The sequence below is a fragment of the Heterodontus francisci genome, chromosome 41 (assembly GCF_036365525.1).
Source record: "Heterodontus francisci isolate sHetFra1 chromosome 41, sHetFra1.hap1, whole genome shotgun sequence".
Classification (NCBI taxonomy): Eukaryota; Metazoa; Chordata; class Chondrichthyes; order Heterodontiformes; family Heterodontidae; genus Heterodontus; species Heterodontus francisci.
In genome coordinates this window covers 27783585-27802299 of record NC_090411.1, presented here as the reverse complement: position 1 = coordinate 27802299, position 18715 = coordinate 27783585, and the positions used below count along the sequence as shown (strand labels likewise).

General features: G+C 43.9%; 1 protein-coding gene across 12 annotated transcripts in view; it reads left to right on the top strand.

Moving 5' to 3' along the window:
* The window catches only part of LOC137353392 (carnitine O-palmitoyltransferase 1, liver isoform-like), an 87163-nt gene that overhangs the window by 38232 nt on the left and 30216 nt on the right, over nucleotides 1–18715 (top strand). For 11 of the 12 annotated variants that reach the window (XR_010969847.1, XR_010969846.1, XM_068019617.1 and 8 more), the window contains 5 exons: nucleotides 216–323; nucleotides 2593–2680; nucleotides 10642–10837; nucleotides 13857–14045; nucleotides 16184–16289. Coding sequence is in view for 10 of the 12 variants with exons in the window: in XM_068019617.1 (XP_067875718.1) it covers nucleotides 216–323; nucleotides 2593–2680; nucleotides 10642–10837; nucleotides 13857–14045; nucleotides 16184–16289 (687 nt within the window). In the remaining 2 variants the exon portion in view is untranslated. Of the gene's footprint in view, nucleotides 1–215; nucleotides 324–2592; nucleotides 2681–9728; nucleotides 9814–10641; nucleotides 10838–13856; nucleotides 14046–16183; nucleotides 16290–18715 lie in introns of all 12 variants that reach the window. The other variant, XM_068019627.1, reaches the window with a different exon arrangement.

Sequence of the window (18715 nt, the reverse complement as noted above, 5' to 3'; positions counted from 1 at the left end):
CCTTGGCTGGTTTATTTTTTGTGCCCTCACTTAAGGTTGCCCTGGTTTCCACGCCTGAAACTGGCGAACTCCACAGAAACCACAGATCGAACCTGGGACCTTTGTGGTTTGTATGGCTCTATCAATCTGGTCTCTAAGCCAATGGGGGTGGTGTGAGTTGGAATTGTTTAATGTGTTCTTTTTAACTTGGAATAATTGCTTCCTTCCAACTTCAGGATTTCTTGTATGTGACTCCAACAACAATTCAAGCTGCACGTGCTGGTAATCTGGTCCATGCTTTGCTCCTTTACAGACGGCGACTTACTCGTGAGGAGATCCAACCGGTAAGCACTTAACCTTTGTGATGACAGTTAATGATGCACATGTGTACTCTTGCACTATTGCAATGATTGACTAGACGTTTTAAGGGCAGACCTTCTTACACTGAATAGGGTATAGCAGGAAGTTCCACTGCTGTCTGAGTTGCAGGGTGGGATTATCTTTGCTAGGTTTTTTTTCCTTTTATTCCTTCTAGTGTAATGCAGAAATACCTTCCTGAATCTTCAAGCTTTTATCTCCCAGCCTGGTTGAGAACTGGTAACATTCCATACTAACTAACCCAACTAACAGTGAATAGGCAAGCTATCAGATTGGCAGATATCACCTTATGGGGGTGAGGCTGTAAGCTGGATGGCTAGAGCAACTGGACCACCCTCTCCCCTCTTGAAAGTTTCAGCTATTATAATGGTACGATTCCACTGATGCCAGTCACCCACTTTTCCTGTGACCACCCCTAACATGTGAAACTAGGCAAAGAGTGTTAACAGCCTGTTTGACCATGAAGGGCATAACAGGCAAACCCAATCCTGTCCTCACCTGATGTTCACACATACTAAACAAGGTCCTTCTCAGTCTTTATAGCTCAGTTTAAAAACTCCCTTTACCAACTGAGTCATTGGGGAATGTTAATTTCACACATCTTGGTATCAATATTAACAGTTGCTGTATGGTGAATAAACTGTATTGTCCTATATTTTTGTCTGCTTTGCACATCGGAGGACTGGATCAGCTCTTGCTGGGGTAGGTGGATCTCACTAGGTTTTGAAATTATAAAGTGAGAGACAGAACTTTCTTCCTCTCAGTGGAGCATCATTAGTTAGCTCATCAAACACAATTCAAACTGTACTAAAGTTAGGACCTGGGATTTATATCAGCATTCACTATAACAAGTTTTCAGCTGTGAGTGGCACTTATGGGGGAGGGGTGCTCTGCATTCCAGTCAAGGCCATCTCCTGAAGAATGGGAAAATCTGAAGGATGAGTGAATGTGCCCTATTCTGCTATTCTTGTACATCTTCTGGCAGCTAGTTATAGAGCAGATCCCTTGGAAAAGGTGGCCTACCAGTCCCATCTGTCAGGAATGGTGCTTTGAATTTAGGGGAGGGAAACATAGGAGCAAGAGGAGGCCATTTAGCCCCTCTCGCTTGTTTCGCCATTCAGTGAGATCATGGCTGATCTGCGACCTAACTCCACATACCCTCCTTTAGTCCATATCCCTTAATACCTTTGGTTAACAAAAATCTAGCAATCTCAGGATTTATTTCCTCAGCCTTCCCACTACCTCTGCCACCAGAAGGCATTGTTGGGGCTTGTTTCCATCCCTCTGGTATTTAGCCAAAATAGCGAATGTTTAGATGGAGCAAGGCAGGAGGGGACTCCTGTGAAACCTTAACACAAACACAGAACAGTTGTGCAGAGTATACTGTTTCTGTCCTGTAAATTCTAGGGTGAGCATCAGTGGACTATTCGACTGCAAGGGCATCACTGCGAGGCCCCATCCTGCCCTCACCTGGCACCCATACTTTCCAGCAGGATCACTGTATAGTGATCAGGAATTAATTAAAGTTTTTAACTAACAGTAAATTAAGCAATTGATTAAAATCCTTATTTTTTTTAATTTGTCTCTTGACTTGTTAACTCTCCTTGCCTTTCTTTGTAGCTTCCTCATCTATGCCACCCTCCTGTCACCAGCTGTGAGAGTAGGTAGGCAGGAGATGAGCCTGGGCTGTGCAGCCTCTGGTTTCCCCTCTCTGCCTGCCTGATGGTGCCACTGAGATTAGAATTTCAAGTGTGTGGGAATTTATGGGTACATAAACTGCATCCTTTTCAAATTGAGAGAGTGAGTAGCAATCTTGCTCCCAGGTTCCACCAGTGCTAGTGCAGCAGGGCCATGGATAGTTCATTATGTACACCACAGTGGGGCCTCAAGCTAGATCTCTCTGGTTTAGACCTCTGAGTCCTACTACTTTATAATAAGTGTGGCAACTCATTAATCTGCTGTATCAACCAGTGCACTCCTTTTTAAATTACAGTTTAGGTGTGCTATATTAAATAAAGGGTTGCTGTCTTTTTTTTTTTGCGTTTTTAAAAATGATGCCGCAAAATAGAGGATAAACTAATTCGTAATTTTTTTTTACATGTTCTTTCCCTTCCAATCCCCAACCATTTATGGCAACGTGAATGACTTTTTCCACCTCCTAACATCTGACCCTACTTCCGTGGGTCATGCATGTTCCCCCCACCCCACTGCCCACACACGCTCTATTGGGCGCAGAGTACTCTGCCAGGGTTCCCAATACCTCTGTGTTCAGCACAGTGGGAACGAATGTTCAACACGACTCGACTGCCAGGCGAGGAGACAGGTAAGATTGAAAGGCTGTGGTTGCAGGACTGCTTGTAACTGCTCTGGGGCTGGGGGGGTGGAGGGTGGTGGAATGCTGCCCACATGTCACACAATTCTTGACTCGACAGCTGTCTTACTAACACTGGATGAGTTAATTGGTAGAGAGCGAATTAAGTCACATTGGAAAACAATTCATCAGACCTCCAGTTGACTATGACCACAGAGCAGCAGGTTTGCGTTCCTATATGGTGAAGTATTGGTTGCAGACGTGTTGTCACAGGCAGGTGCTGAGAAGTGACCAGTACTTTTTTAGAGAGGAAAAGTCCCAATCATCCCTCTACCCCCTTCCCCCATCATCTCTGAGGGAATTGTCTTGTATATCGTCGATTGTGAAACTGTAATTAGCAGAGTGGAAGAGGCCTAGGTCTGGATCGGCTACCTGATTCTGCAGGGGTGGTGCCAGGCTTGTAGATTTCCAAGATGGAGGTGTGGTGGTGAGTGAAAAAAGTTTGTTTTAAAGGTATCACTATATATCCAAAGATCTTCTACCGATATGTAAATATTAAGTGGGTAGTAAGAGGTGAAGTGGGGCCTTTTAGGGACAAAGTGGGTAATATATGCTTAGAGGTGCAAGGCAAGGCTAATATACTTAATGAATACTTTGTATCAGTGCTCACGAAGGAACTGAATTCTGACAAAGTATTGGGAGAAGTGGAGAGGGTAGTGGCAATGGATAAGATAAAAATTGAGATTGGGGGAGGTACCAAAAAGGCTGTCTGTACTTTGGGTAGATAAGTCACCTGGTCCGGATGGCTTGCATCCCAGGTTGCTAAAGGAAGTGGTGGAAATAGTGGAAGGGCTTGCCGTAATCTTCCAGTCTTCCCTGGATACGGGGGAGGTGCCAGAGGATTGGAGAGTGGCAAATGTGACACCTTATTCAAGAAAGAGTGGAAGGACAGTCCTAGCAACTAAGGGCCAGTTAGTTTAACATCAATCGTGGGTAAGGTTTTAGAAACAATAATCAGGGAAAATATCAACGGACACTTAGAAAGGTTTAAGTTAATTAAGGATAGCCAGCATGGATGACATGCTTGACTAACTGAATGTTTTGATGAAGTAACGGAGAAGGTTGATGAAGGGAATATGGTGGATGTTGTTTATATGGATTTTAAGAAAGCATTTGATAAGGTACATTTGATAAAAGGCTGGTTAACAAAATTGAGGCTCATGGAATAGGAGAGTCATGTCCAATTGGATAAGAAAAATTGACACAAGGATAGAACACAGCAAGTCGTAGTAAATGGGTTATTTTTCAGACTGGAGGATGGTAGACAGTGATGTTCCCAAGGGTCAGTGCTGGGGTCACTGCTTTTTTTTGTTGTATGTAGATGGCTTGGATCTTGGAATGCAGGGTGGAATCTCAAAATTTGATGATGACACCAAACTTGGAGGTGCAGCAAACAGTGAGGATGATATGAACTGCCTGCAACAGGATATAGATAGGTTAACAGAATGGGAAGACAGGTGGCAGATGGAATATAATACTGACAAGTGTGAGGTGGTTCCTTTTGACAGAAGGAATAGGGAGAGGCAGTATATACTTAATGGCACAGTTCTAAAGAGTGTACAGGAAGAGAGGAACCTGGGGGTGCATCTTTGAAGGTGGTATTGAGAGAGTGGTTGGTAAAGCATTTGGGATCTTGGGCTTCATAAATCGAGGCATTGAGTACAAAAACAGGGAAGTTATGCTGAACCTTTATAAAGCTTTGGTTAGGCCCCAACAGGAGTATTACGTCGAGTTTGGGTCACCGCACTTGAGGAAGGATGTGAGAGGGTCCTTGAGAGAGCACAGAGGAACAAAGAACAAAGATAATTACAGCACAGGAACAGGCCCTTCGGCCCTCCAAGCCTGCGCCGAAGATTTACCAGAATTATTCTAGGGATGGGGGATTTTAGTTACAAGGTTAGATTGGAAAAGCTGGGTTTGTTCTCCTTAGAACAAAGGAGATTTAATAGAAGTGTACAAGATTATGACCGGCATAGATAAGTTGGACAAGGAAAAATTGTTCCCTTTAACAAATGCTACAAGGACTAGGTGACCTAGATTGAAAGTTTTGGGCAAAAGATGCAGGGGGAGTATGAGGAAGCACTTTTTTATGCAGCAAGTGGTAATGACCTGGAACTCTTGGCTCACATGAGTGGTGGAAGCGAATACAATCACTGACTTCAAGAGGAAGTTGGATGGCCACTTGCAGGGCTACGGAGATCAACCCGGGGAGTGGGACTGACTGCACAGCTCTGTGGAGAGCCGGCATGGACTCGATGGGCTGAAATGCCTCCTGCAGTACCCTAAATGACTCTGACTCTATGACTTTATATTTCTGACAACACTGCATTGTAGGTGGTCAGAAACCTCAAATTAAGTTACATTGGTGACAATAATCACAGCTTCAAAATAACATTGGAATTTCATTTACAAACTATTATTTCCTTCAGCTACCCTTCTCAACTGAAAGAGCTGATGCATACTGGACATAGATCCACTGATATCAGCTACTCTTTTGTAACCTGCATAAAGAGTCATTCTGTGTATGAGCCCAGAGGGTGTTGGTAGCAATGTTCCTGTTAAGCTGCAAGCTGGCGTGGCCACACAGCACCCTGGAAGGTACCGCACACGCCTTGTCCTGTGTGAAATACCATGTGTACATGGCCAAACAAGAACGTTTAAATATTATAGAGTAAACTTTGGAAAAAAACTGGTTGTGCACAACAACAAAATTTTAAAGGGATCATTGACAGAATATTAAATTGCGAAAGGTATCACAGCAAGCCTAATCCTGTCCTCACCTAGTATCCATTCACATGCAGTTTTCAGCTGAATTACTGAATAGCAATAAGGGATGGAAAGTTGGCTGTTTCTGCTTATTCCCCCCCTGCCACACAGTCCTTTAAGCCGAGAACCATGAGGCCATTAGTGAACTGACTCAACACAAACTCAGCTTGCGCCTGAGACCATCCTTATTTCTATGGGTCAGTTTCACTTCCCTAGTGTGCTATCGAGGCACTACATACCTAATTTATAATCTTCTCCCAGCCTCCATATTGTTATGTACCTGGGATGAGAAAGGCCAGTCAGCCTACATACACGCTCACCCCATTGCAGAGCAAAGAATCTTTTTAAAAATATTCTTGAAGTCACTTTGTTTTATTCCCTCTCTTGATACACATATTTATTTTTTAAATCTCATCTCTCTCCTAAGGGGGTTATAGTCAGCGCCATTGGTACAGGGCACCCTCTCAAACCTTGCCCAAGTGACCATTCCTCATGAATTAACCTAGATGTTGTCAGCAGGTTTGACAACCAACTACAGCAATAATGCCAAGTATAATCCACTCGTCATCTACACCAGTGCACTTCTCAGCTTGAGTCAGGATTGGGCATCCTGGCTGATTTTTCTTTGTAACTCCAGGGCATTGAAGCCAATTGCTGTGTGCTGCCATCTTGGCTCAGAGCAGCAAATTTAGAACCGACCAGGGATTGAAGCTGGGATCTTCTCTTCAAGACTACTTTTACACGTTGACTTTAGTATCGAGAGAACTGCAGCCGCCTTCCTTTAGCCACAATCACTGGTCTGGCTCTGTTCTTGTCAAGTGATTTGCCAGCTGCTGCCAAAGGAGGGGGACGAGCTGCTTCCAGATTGCCCCCAATGTTACTGTCAGCTTGCTGCTAGATAATATGTAAAAATAGCCTGGTCACTATTTGCCCTCTTGAGTCTTATCTTCCCTGCACCCACCCCCTTCCCCCTTTCCCTGCAGCATACAGGAGAGTCAGTAGAGTTGGGTATTAAACCTGGATCCTTCCATTCTGTAGCTTTATTTGCTGGGTATTTACCAAACTCCTTGATCATGGTAACAAAGTTAACATTTGTAACCCATCAGAGGGGCACATCCCTTTGCTAACAACTCACATACAAGCATCTGGATTAATCTGGAATATATCCCGCAGTGCAACAAACAGGCTAAGCAGAACAAAAAAATTTAGAGGGAACATTGGTTGGCAGCGTTGCAGTTTGAGCTGTTCTGGAACATTAAAATGGCTGACACATTGCAAGCTGTCCTGTGTAGGTCTTTCCATCATCCTGGGGACAGATGTCCCATCATATAACTGATGACGAAACTGAGGCTTGGCATTACTGCTGCTGGAAAGTATTATTTAGAGGTTGAGTATGAGACTGTATACTTATCTATCTGGGGTTTAAATCTGTTGCGATTGCAGAGAAGCAAGCGGGTGTAGCTGAAGTTTAGAATCTGGAACCAACATCCAGTGGGGTATGGTGGGCATCGATGTACTTAAAAGGGTAACAATAGTACACTGATAAATGTTACCCGGCCACTTGTGAGGAGTGTTGATATCTGCTGTCCACCTAATGAGGGTCCAAATTTGTACTTGACTTATGAATACTTTGTGACTATTCTCAATTTGTTGATGATGGGTCAGAGGTTAATGGCATTTCCTTGGAGCTGAGCTGGCTTTGGACAATGGAAGTTTGGAGCAGAAGCAGTTCTCACAACCAGACTCTTAAAAACATAGAAGAAGTGGGCCATTCAGCCCCTCGAGCCTGTTCTGTTATTAGATTATGGCTGATTTGTATCTTAACCGTCCACCAGCCTTGGTCAAGGCACTATTGGTTGGCCAGGCAGCAAAACTCACTGACTATATATGGAGGAACTTAAAATCAGTTCTAGCTTATCCTACAAGCCAACACCTGAAATGCTACAGTGGTCCTAGCTGGACAAGCAACAAGAAGTTGTTGTGCTTTTGTTGGTTGGTTTTATGTGGGCTGAACTCATTTGCAGCCCTCTATGCTCACTTAGCAGCCTTTGCTATTGCCAACCTGGATCAAAGTAACTGTGGTTTATTCCTATGGGGAGAGACCGTGTGCACCACAAAGTGGGCAAACAAAAACTATTTTCTGCAGAGCTTGGTGTGGAGGCTCCTAAACATGGTAATAGATTTCTGTCCATATTGTATAGCTGTACTTGAAGCATTTTTGTTGTGCAGTTTGGTGCTTGCAGCAGAAGCTGTCTGGGTTTGAGAGTGCATTGTAGCCCAGTACAGATAGTCAGCAGGGTACCAGGCAAGGGAAATCTACTCACTGCCAACTAGCAAGAAAGCCTTAGAAGTCCTTTTAAACAAAAAAAAAATCTGCATTTGCTCGGATTTATTGCCAGTTGTCAGTGTTAGACAGTCACTGTTGAACTCCCGCATTGTGTGGCATGCCTGGTTGGTTAATGCTCTCTCTTCATGCTTCTCAAACCAGTATTTTTCAATGGGCCTTGGGGCCCTGTTTGTGTCTTGGTGAAATCAGTTGCCTCAAATTCTCTCCTTCAGCTTTTTTTTGTTCAATAACTTGTTTAAGTGAAGTTTCCTGTTACATGTCTTCTTTGAAGTGCTCTTCCAGTAATTTGAAGTTATGTGTTTCTTTTTCCTCCCTATCTACTAAAATCATCATTGACCCATCAGAGCCTTAGGTCTTCGAGGGTATCCAAACCTGTTACCAGTCCAGATCTGGGAAAACTAAAATATTTCAGTCCAAGGTTTGCACCATGTTGGTGCCTTGAAATAACAAGACCAAGCTTTCACTCACATGGTGAATGTACATCTAATCCTTTCAATCCTTGAACCTGTACAGAGTGCATCTTTTCCTTGCTTGCTCAGTTGATTGGTGTGTTAACACTTATGTTTTCACTGGTGCTTGTAGACTAAGCAGTAACAAAGAAAAGCCCCACGCAGCAACTTTTCAATCTAGTTTGTAAGTAAACTGATCAGGATCAATTCTGAAACCATTGTCCAAAACTCCTATTTTGTGTGTGTGAGAGAATGTGTGCGTGCTAGCGGGCGAGGGAGAGAGTGTATATATTTTTAAAATTTATTTCCTAATGGCTGCCTTAACCCATTCACTTTCATTGCAATAGCACTGATTGATTGGAAAATCCAGGCGTGACTTTTTTCCAGCTTTCTAAATTATTCCTCGGGTTAACGCATTGGATGGGGACCATCCAACTTTGCTAAAAGTTGTCCAGCCTGAAATGTTAAACTGCCATTCTCGTGCAGGTGCTGATAGATTTCTGTTTTTGTTCCGTCATTTTTACTCTCTTTTTATCCCGACAATTGGAAGTAATGGTCAGAGCTGAACTTGGTGGTGTCTTTTCAGCTAACACCATTTGGGGAACCTCTGCCAGTTCCGAGCCTATAACAAAAATTAGCCTACCATTTGATGCTAAAATTGGCAGGACAACCCAGAGAAGCCACAGGTTAGGTGATCGTAAAAATGAAAGCCCCATGTGATGCAGTAGGGCTCCCTTTTAAGATTTAGGTGATTTGTTGGGGCAGCTGTAGAAGAAGATTTGTGCTCCATGCAACCTGCGCTGTACTTGAGTCAATTTGTTGTTGAGTGCACAGGGTTGGAAAATGTCCTGTCAGCCTGCAGTGACCAGTATGCTCTACCACAAAATTCACCACAAAAGGTTTTTTTTTGGTTGGTTACATAAACTCAGTTAACTTCTTACAGCCATTTTTGACCAAGCTTTCTAAGGTTTCCAAGTCAGGTAACAAACTTAAGATTGACAAACAGGTTCTACATTGAATCTATCTGAATCAGCTGCATGTTATGAAGAGGGCCAGTTCATAATCTACTCTGGGGAAAGATTTCTTCTGTTCACTGGTTTGAAGCAAAATTATCAACTTGTCCTTTGTAAATATCTTTGTGATCTTGCTACGAATAGCATACAGAAGAAATGTTCCCATCTGCCTCTTAAATTTTGCACTTTAGTTCCCCATCTCCCATTTTCAATTTTGTTCCACATTCACACTGTTCTTAGAAGGACACATTTCCCTGGTACCTCGATTGACTAGAGTTGTGATGTGTCTATTTACACTCCTACAGGTGGAAGAATCTCAGTTACTATGTTTATTTTTCCTTCTTTCTCTCCTGTATTATAGGTGTTGCTTACAGTTTCTTTGCATGTCCATGTGTTATTCTTTCCTGTTTTTTCTGCCTCTTCAGCTATTGATTCGAGGTGTTATCCCCATGTGTTCTAATCAATGTGAGAATATGTTCAATACATCCCGCATTCCAGGTATAGAGTCAGGTATGATGTCAGTTCTTTTCTGCAGCTGGAAATTTTAGCTGATAAACATTATGCTATGATTATACTGGACTCTCAAAGCAATTGGGCTGTGAAGAGAGGCTGGAAGTGTGAGCTTCTCAGTTCAGCTGCTTGGGGTCACTGACCAAAAGGCTGCCTTGAGAGCCTTGAGACAGAGACCTATTGGTAAGGATTGGTATCCCAGCCTGCTAAGCTTGCTTAGAGGCAGAGGCCTCTCACTCTTGCTGTAAAGGATCACTCCTAAAGAATATATGGTGAGAGAGAGTGCCTCGATCCAGGAGCATCTCATTGTTGCTGGAGAGGGAATTACCACAGCTTGCCTAAAATTTGATGTATCTCAGTACTGCAGGTATTTGATTCCAGAATGCTAGAGATCACTGAATGTGGGGTCTGTTACCTTTGCTGATGATGGTCGATGATTTCATCTGCCATGAGATGTATCAGATATAAGCCTCTTGGCTGAAGGAAGCTTGGGTGGGTATTTGCTGTACAAAGTGTGCCCCTTTTCCTTTCTTAAAACAAAAACTCTATTCTGCTGTATTGCCTTTATTGGTTTGTGAATACCTGTCACTTTGGATCTCCTGTCATTGTAAGCTGCTTGAGAAATATAGGTTGCTGGGATGGTGGCGGCTTAAGCGTGTTTTCTGAGCAGCTTCATTGATTTTAATGGGCTAGTGGTTTAATCTGGAGGCAACCGCGGTGGGGTAGTGCTTTGTACAGCAAGTTGCAACCCCAAGCCTTTCCTCCTTTGCTAGCTCATTAGTTTCATTTCAAAATTAAACATGCTCACCAACCCTGTTGAATTTGCAGACCATTTACAGCACCTTTTGGACAGCAAGCACATCATGGTCTATCACAAAGGCCGTTATTTTAAGATTTGGGTGTATCAAGGCGGACGCCTTCTGGATCCCTGTGAGCTACAGATACAGTTCCAGTACATCTTAGATGAGACTTCTTCACCTCAGCCAGGTGAGAAGTATCTGGCTGCACTGACTGCAGGAAACAGGTGAGAGCTTTGTCTTTTTAAATTCTTTACTGCCAGTTCCCCCCACCCCCACACAACTCTCTGAGGATGCTGACTCATCTTGAGGTATGGTTGCATGGGAGCTAGCAACAATGTGACACATCATCCAGCAGTACAGTGAGTCTGTAGTCTATTTAACTGAGGAGGCCACCATAACTCAACATCTTATTCATTTTCCAATTGGGCAGTTCTGTCCTTCAGAATTTCCTTCCTCATTCCCTCCTTGCTTTCAACACCCTCCACAATATCCAACACCTTCCACAGTACCTTCCTCTCAGCCCGTGAACATTTTTGATTTTTCCTTTTTTCCTCGCTAACATGCAGCTCTTGGAGATGTTCTTCTGCAAAAGAAATTCATTGTTTTTGTATTGGGATATAACTTTATTTTATTGTATCCTGTCCTCTGAACAGGTTTATATTGTGCTGCTGAGGAAGCTTTCCCATAGCTTCACGATTATTGCATTTTCTTATCCCAGTAGGGTGCATCATACCTTAGCCAACAGGACAGCTGAACAGGGACCTGATTCTTGGACTGTCCCAGTGCTCCTGGGCTAGCGTGCTCCTTCTTCCCAAATTGCACATCTGAGGTTGGCCACACACCGTGAGGAATTGCGGACGCTTCCACATGCAGTGTGGCCAGCTTATTCTGTCCTGCATTTGACACGGGTTTCTCTTAAGCTTCATTCTGAGCCCGCCACAAAATTAAGCAGGTGCCTCATAACATTATCAAGTGGGAAAGAATAGGAGATTGTAGATTGAAATGATGTGAGCAACAGAGCTGCATTGATAAAAAAGATTTTAATTTTGATTGCATTCTGCGCTGATTTAGCAGGTCTGGATGTGATGTACTGTAGTTGGCTTCAGTACTTCTGGGCTAGAAAGGGGTCAAAACCAGCCTGGGTTCCAACTTCTGATCGCTGTTCAGTGACCTCTCTTACAGTCTGTGTGGAACTAGAGTGGGGTTTCAGGATTGTAATCAGCTGGGTAGCATCCTGCAGTCAAATACACTGCTGACAGTCAGTATCCTGGCTCATGCATGCAGATTGAACAAGAATCACAGAATAATACAGTGCAGAAGAGGCCCTTCGGCCCATCGAGTCTGCACCGATGCATTAAAGACACCTGACCTGTCTACCTAATACCAGTTGCCAGCACTTGGCCCATAGCCTTGAATGTTATGACGTGCCAAGTGCTCATCCAGGTACTTTTTAAAGGATGTGAGGCAACCTGCCTCTACCACCCTCCCAGGCAGGGCATTCCAGACCATCACCACCCTCTGGGTAAAAAAGTTCTTCCTCAAATCCCCCTTAAACCTCCCGCCCCTCACCTTAAACTTGTGACCCCTCGTAACTGACCCTTCAATTAAGGGGAACAGCTGCTCCCTATCTACCCTATCCATGCCCCTCATAATCTTGTACACCTCGATCAGATCGCCCCTCAGTCTTCTCTGCTCCAGTGAAAACAACCTAAGCCTATCCAACCTCTCTTCATAGCTTAAATGTTCCATCCCAGGCACCATCCTGGTGCATCGCCTCTGCACCCCCTCCAATGCAATCACATCCTTCCTGTAATGTGGCGACCAGAATTGCACACAGTACTCCAGCTGTGGCCTTACCAAAGTTCTGTACAACTCCAACATGACCCCCCTGCTTTTGTAATCTGTGCCTCGACTGATAAAGGCAAGTGTCCCATATGCCTTTTTCACCACCCTATTAACATGCCCTTCTGCCTTCAGAGATCTATGGACAAACACGCCAAGGTCCCTTTGTTCCTCGGAACTTCCCAGTGTCAGGCCATTCATTGAATACTTCCGTGTCACATTACTCCTTCCAAAGTGTATCACCTCACACTTTTCAGCATTAAATTCCATCTGCCACTTTTCTGCCCATTTGACCATCCCGTCTATATCATCCTGTAACCTAAGACACTCCACCTCACTGTTAACCACTCAGCCAATCTTTGTGTCATCCGCGAACTTACTGATCCTACCCCCCACATAGTCATCTATGTCGTTTATATCAGTGACAAACAATAGGGGACCCAGCATAGATCCCTGTGGTACGCCACTGGACACTGGCTTCTAGTCACTAAAACAGCCATCTGTCATCACTCTCTGTCTCCTACAGCCAAGCCAATTTTGAATCCACCTTATCAAGTTACCCAGTATCCCATGTGCATTTGTTTTCTTGATAAGTCTCCCATGTGGGACCTTGTCAAGGGCTTTGCTGAAATCCATGTAAACTACATCAACTGCACTACCCTCATCTACACACCTGGTCACATGCTCAAAAAATTCAATCAAATTTGTTAGGCATGACCTCCCTCTGACAAAGCCATGCTGACTATTCCTAATCAAATTTTGCCTCTCCAAGTGGAGATAGATTCTCTCTTTCAGAATTTTCTCCAATAGTTTCCCTACCACTGACGTGAGACTCACTGGTCTGTAGTTCCCTGGCTGATCTCTACAACCTTTCTTAAATAGTGGGGCCACATTAGCTATTCTCCAGTCCTCTGGCACCTCCCCCGTGGCCAGGGAGGAATTAAAAAATTAGGGTCAGAGCCCCTGCAATCTCCACCCTCGCCTCCCAAAGCATCCTGGGACACAAATCATCCAGACCTGGAGATTTGTCCACTTTTAAGCCTTCCAAAACCTCTAATACCTTGTCACTCCCTATGGCAATTTGCTCAAGAACCTCACAGTCTCTCTCTCTGAGTTCCATATCTACATCCTCATTCTCTTGGGTGAAGACAGATGTGAAGTATTCGCTCAACACCCTACCAATGTCATCTGGCTCCACCCACAAATTTCCTCCTTGGTCCCTAATGGGTCCTACTCGTTCCCTGGTTATCCTCTTCCCATTGATATACTTAGGAAGAGGATGCTGGAAGGTTTCCTGCACTTATGGACCAAAATTGCCATTAGTTAGTGCTTTTTGGAAAGGAGGGAAGAAAAGGTAGAAGAATATTAATGTTGTTTGTTTTATGTTCTGCTGCTGAGCAGAGTCCCCTGGGCTAAAGCCCGGAAAGCGTACTTCAGCACTGGGAAGAACAAGAGTTCACTGGACAGCGTGGAGAAAGCAGCATTCTTCGTCACTTTAGATGATATTAAACATGAGATATTTGTGGAAAACCGGGTGAAGTCACTGGATGAATATGCCAAGTCACTGCTACATGGCAAGTGCTATGACAGGCAAGTGTTTTTTTTTGTAGGTCAATCTGCAATAGAATATAAGAAATAGGAGCAGGAGTAGGCCATGTAGCCCCTCGAGCCTTCACTGTCATTTCAATAAGATCATGGCTTGTTTCCCTTAGTATCCAAAAATCTGTCGATCCCAGTCTTTAATATTCTTAGCGATTAAGCATCCACAGCCTTTTGGGATGGAGAATTCCAAAGATTATAGATATGAATGATTCTGTATTGTGAGTACTGTGGAAAAAAGAAAACTGTGGCTCTGCTCTGCTTGTTAAAGTAATGCACTATATCAGAATTTTCTAAAGTAATAGAAGCCATTGTTCAATCAAACTACCCATCACTTTGAAAATTCTCACCTAAACCATGGTCAAGAGAATGATTCCAGTATGTTGATCCACTGCTAATCTTGTCCATGTTAAGTATCTGTTTTCAAAACCTTTGAGGTGTTTCCCATTGTACTTCTAAACAGGTTAGCTTTTTATGGTATTCCATCAGAATTATGTCAAAGCTGTCTAGTTCATTCTCAGATATTTCTCTCTGTGCTGTAGTTCATTGGTCACACTCTCTTTTCATCTGCTCAGTCTGTTGCCGAGACTACTGTCTGTTCTTTCCTCCCATTAGTGACCTCCTTCATTCATGTGGCCTTATCCACTTCCTTTTTCACTGATTATTTCAATCTACAGTCATCAACTTCCTTCATGTTGCACACCCACAGCACATCCAATCTCCATAACAATCCATAAGACTATGATCTCCATAAAATGCAGTGGGCCAAACAATTTTCTTCAGCAACTCTGTTCTTGCTTCATGTTTCTCCCAAACCAGTCAACAGCTTTTGCGTTTTATCTTAGTGTCTCGAAAACTTCATCTATTACCATTTTTAGCCAAAATATCTGAAGTGAAATTTCCACATCTCTACCACTTCCAAAGGGACCTCCAAGAAACTTGGTTTCCTCTCTTTGTACCAAGCTGGTGAATCACTATAAAGCTGAAGATTCTGATACCACTTCCCTGCCAAAGAGTTCTTGTTTATTAGATGAGGTACAATGGCTTGTCCTTTAACACTTCACATTCTCTCACCTCTAGGCCCCAATCCTTCCATGCTTGTCGCTTTTCTGAACTTTCCTCTCTTGTTCCTCCTAATCTGCTGACATATATACACTTCTTTCTCCCTGCAGCTTCACTGTTCTAACTTCTTCCTTCCCAGGACTGTAAAGCTGTCAAATTATTTGTTTCCCTCAGTTTTCCTTTAAAATCTAAACTTGGTCTCACCTAATTACGAGAAGAAGACAGAAGGACTTGCATTTTTATAACACCATTCATAACCTTAGCACATCCAAAGCACTTCACAGCCAATTAAGTATTTTTTGAAGTGTTGTAAGTGTTGGAAACATGGCAGCCAATTTGTCCCACCACCAAAAATGAAATAAATAATTAGATATTTTGTTTTACTGATGTTGGTTGAGGAATAAATATTGACCAGCACGCCTGAGGAACTCTCCAGCTCTTCTTCAAATAGACTCATGGAATCTTTTACGCCTACCTGAGTGGGCAGATGGGGCCCCGTCTAAAAGATGGCACCTCTGACAGTGCAGTGTTTCCTCAGCAATGCACTGAAATATCAGCCTACATTATGTGCTCAAGTCTTTGAACCTTGATCCAACGACCTCTGACTCGGAGATGAGAGTGCTGCTATTAAGCCAAGGCTGATACTGCTTACTGATTTGCCATCTTTTAATAGCCTGGGTGGGTTCCTGCACTATAGCCCATCATCTAAGTTTTATCAGTGAAATAGGTAATATTGACTCTGTCGTGGCTAAGAGAGCTTCAGCACAGACCAGAGATCTATCTGTAGTGTATAGTTCGGTATGTTGGGTTAAGATTTACTTAGCAAAAGCTTGAAGAGAAGTGGGAAAGAATTTGAATGCAAGTTTACGACTGTCACTCAGGAACACTGGCTGTCATCTGTCTTGAAATGGCATTGGCAGAGGTTTAGGATAAAGTTGCTTGGCTATCCCGAGTTAGGGAATGGTACATTGTATAAGGAGGAAGGAGCCTAAAGTCTGTTTTTGTGCATGTACATGATACCACAGTCTTTAACGTTTAAATGATTCCTGTTAATTTTTATCCTCCAGGTGGTTTGATAAGTCATTCACTTTCATTGTGTTTGCAAATGGCAAAGTGGGATTAAATGCAGAACATTCCTGGGCTGACGCACCAATCATGGGACACCTGTGGGAGGTAACAAAACTATTTTTTACTCAATTGAAACTGTTAACTACTGTGTCCTAACCAAATATGTAATGCTGTTTCTGATTAATAAATCAATCTGGGTCAGTTTAATAAGTACTGCAGAATATGGCCCTACAATAATCTATCACTGATTAATTTTACCATTGTATGAAGAATAATCTTCCTCGAAGAAAATAATCCAGATGAATAGAAATAAAACTTTGTGACAAAGATGTCAAGCCTTTAAAGAGGGTGCAGAGGAGGTTTACTAGATGATACCAGGAATGAAGGACTTATGAAGAGATGTGATGGAAACTGTGATTGTTCTGCTTAGGACAGAGAAGGTTAAGGGGAGATTTAATTGAGGTTTTCAGAAATATGAAGGGTTTTTTTATAGAGTAAATACGCAGAAGCTGTTTCCACTGACAGGAGCATCAGTAACCAGAGGACACATATTTAAGGTAACAGGCTAGAGAGAAAGACAAGATGAGAATTATGTCCATGCAGCAAGTTTCTGTGATCTGCAACGCACTGCCTGGGTGGTTGAAGCAGATTCGCAATAACTTTCGAAAGAAAATTAAATGTACTTTTTTATTCATTCATGGAATGTGGGCGTCACTGGCCAGTCCAGCATTTATTGCCCATCCCTAATTGCCCTTGAGAAGGTGATGGTGAGCTGCCTTCTTGAACCGCTGCAGTCCATTTGGGGTAGGTATACCCACAGTGCTGTTCAGAAGAGAGTTCCAGGATTTTGACCCAGCGACAGTGAAGGAACGGCGATATAGTTCCAAGTCAGGATGGTGTGTGACTTGGAGGGGAACTTGCAGGTGGTGGTGTTCCCATGTATTTGCTGCCCTTGTCCTTCTAGTTGGTAGAGGTCGCGGGTTTGGAAGGTGCTGTCTGAGGAGCCTTGGTGCATTGCTGCAGTGCATCTTGTAGATGGTACACACTGCTGCCACTGTGCGTCGGTGGTGGAGGGAGTGAATGTTTGTAGATGGGATGCCAATCAAGCGGGCTGCTCCTGGATGGTGTCGAGCTTCTTGAGTGTTGTTCGAGCTGCACTCATCCAGGCAAGTGGAGAGTATTCCATCACACTCCTGACTTGTGCCTTGTAGATGGTGGACAGGCTTTGGGGAGTCAGGAGGTGAGTTACTCACCGCAGGATTCCTAGCCTCTGACCTGCTCTTGTAGCCACGGTATTTATATGGCTACTCCAGTTCAGTTTCTGGTCAATGGTAACCCCTAGGATGTTGATAGAGGGGGCTTCAGCGACGGTAATGCCGTTGAATGTCAAGGGGAGATGGTTAGATTCTCTCTTGTTGGAGATGGTCATTGCCTGGCACTTGTGTGGCGCGAATGTTACTTGCCACTTATCAGCCCAAGCCTGGATATTGTCCAGGTCTTGCCGCATTTCTACACGGACTGCTTCAGTATCTGAGGAGTCACAAATGGTGCTGAACATTGTGCAATCATCAGCGAACATCCCCACTTCTGACCTTATGATTGAAGGAAGGTCATTGATGAAGCAGCTGAAGATGGTTGGGCCGAGGACACTACCCTGAGGAATTCCTGCAGTGATGTCCTGGAGCTCAGATGATTGACCTCCAACAACCACAACCATCTTCCTTTGCACTAGGTATGACTCCAGCCAGCGGAGGGTTTTCCCCCTGATTCCCATTGACCTCAGTTTTGCTAGGGCTCCTTGATGCCATACTCGGTCAAATACTGCCTCACCTCAGCTCTTGAGTTCAGCTCTTTTGTCCATGTTTGAACCAAGGCTGTAATGACGTCAGGAGCTGAGTGGCCCTGGCGGAACCCAAACTGAGCGTCACTGAGCAGGTTATTGCTAAGCAAGTGCCACTTGATGGCACTGTTGATGACACCTTCCATCACTTTACTGATGATTGAGAGTAGGCTGATGGGGCGGTAATTAGCCGGGTTGGACTTGTCATGCTTTTTGTGTACAGGACATACCTGGGCAATTTTCCACATTGCAGGGTAGATGCCAGTGTTGTAGCTCTACTGAAACAGCTTGGCTAGGGGCGCGGCAAGTTCCGGAGCACAGGTCTTCAGTACTATTACTGGAACGTTATCAGGGCCCATAGCTTTTGCAGTATCCAGTGCCTTTAGTCGTTTCTTGATATCACGCGGAGTGAATCGAATTGGCTGAAGTTTGGCATCTGTGATGCTGGGGACGTCAGGAGGAGGCCGAGCTGGATCATCAACTCAGCACTTCTGGCTGAAGATGATTGCAAATGCTTCAGCCTTATCTTTTGCACTGATGTGCTGGGCTCCCCCATCATTGAGGATGGGGATATTTGTGGAGCCACCTCCTCCAGTTAGTTGTTTAATTGTCCACCACCATTCACGCTGGATGTGGTAGGACTGCAGAGCTTAGATCTGATCCGTTGGTTATGGGATCGCTTAGCTCTATC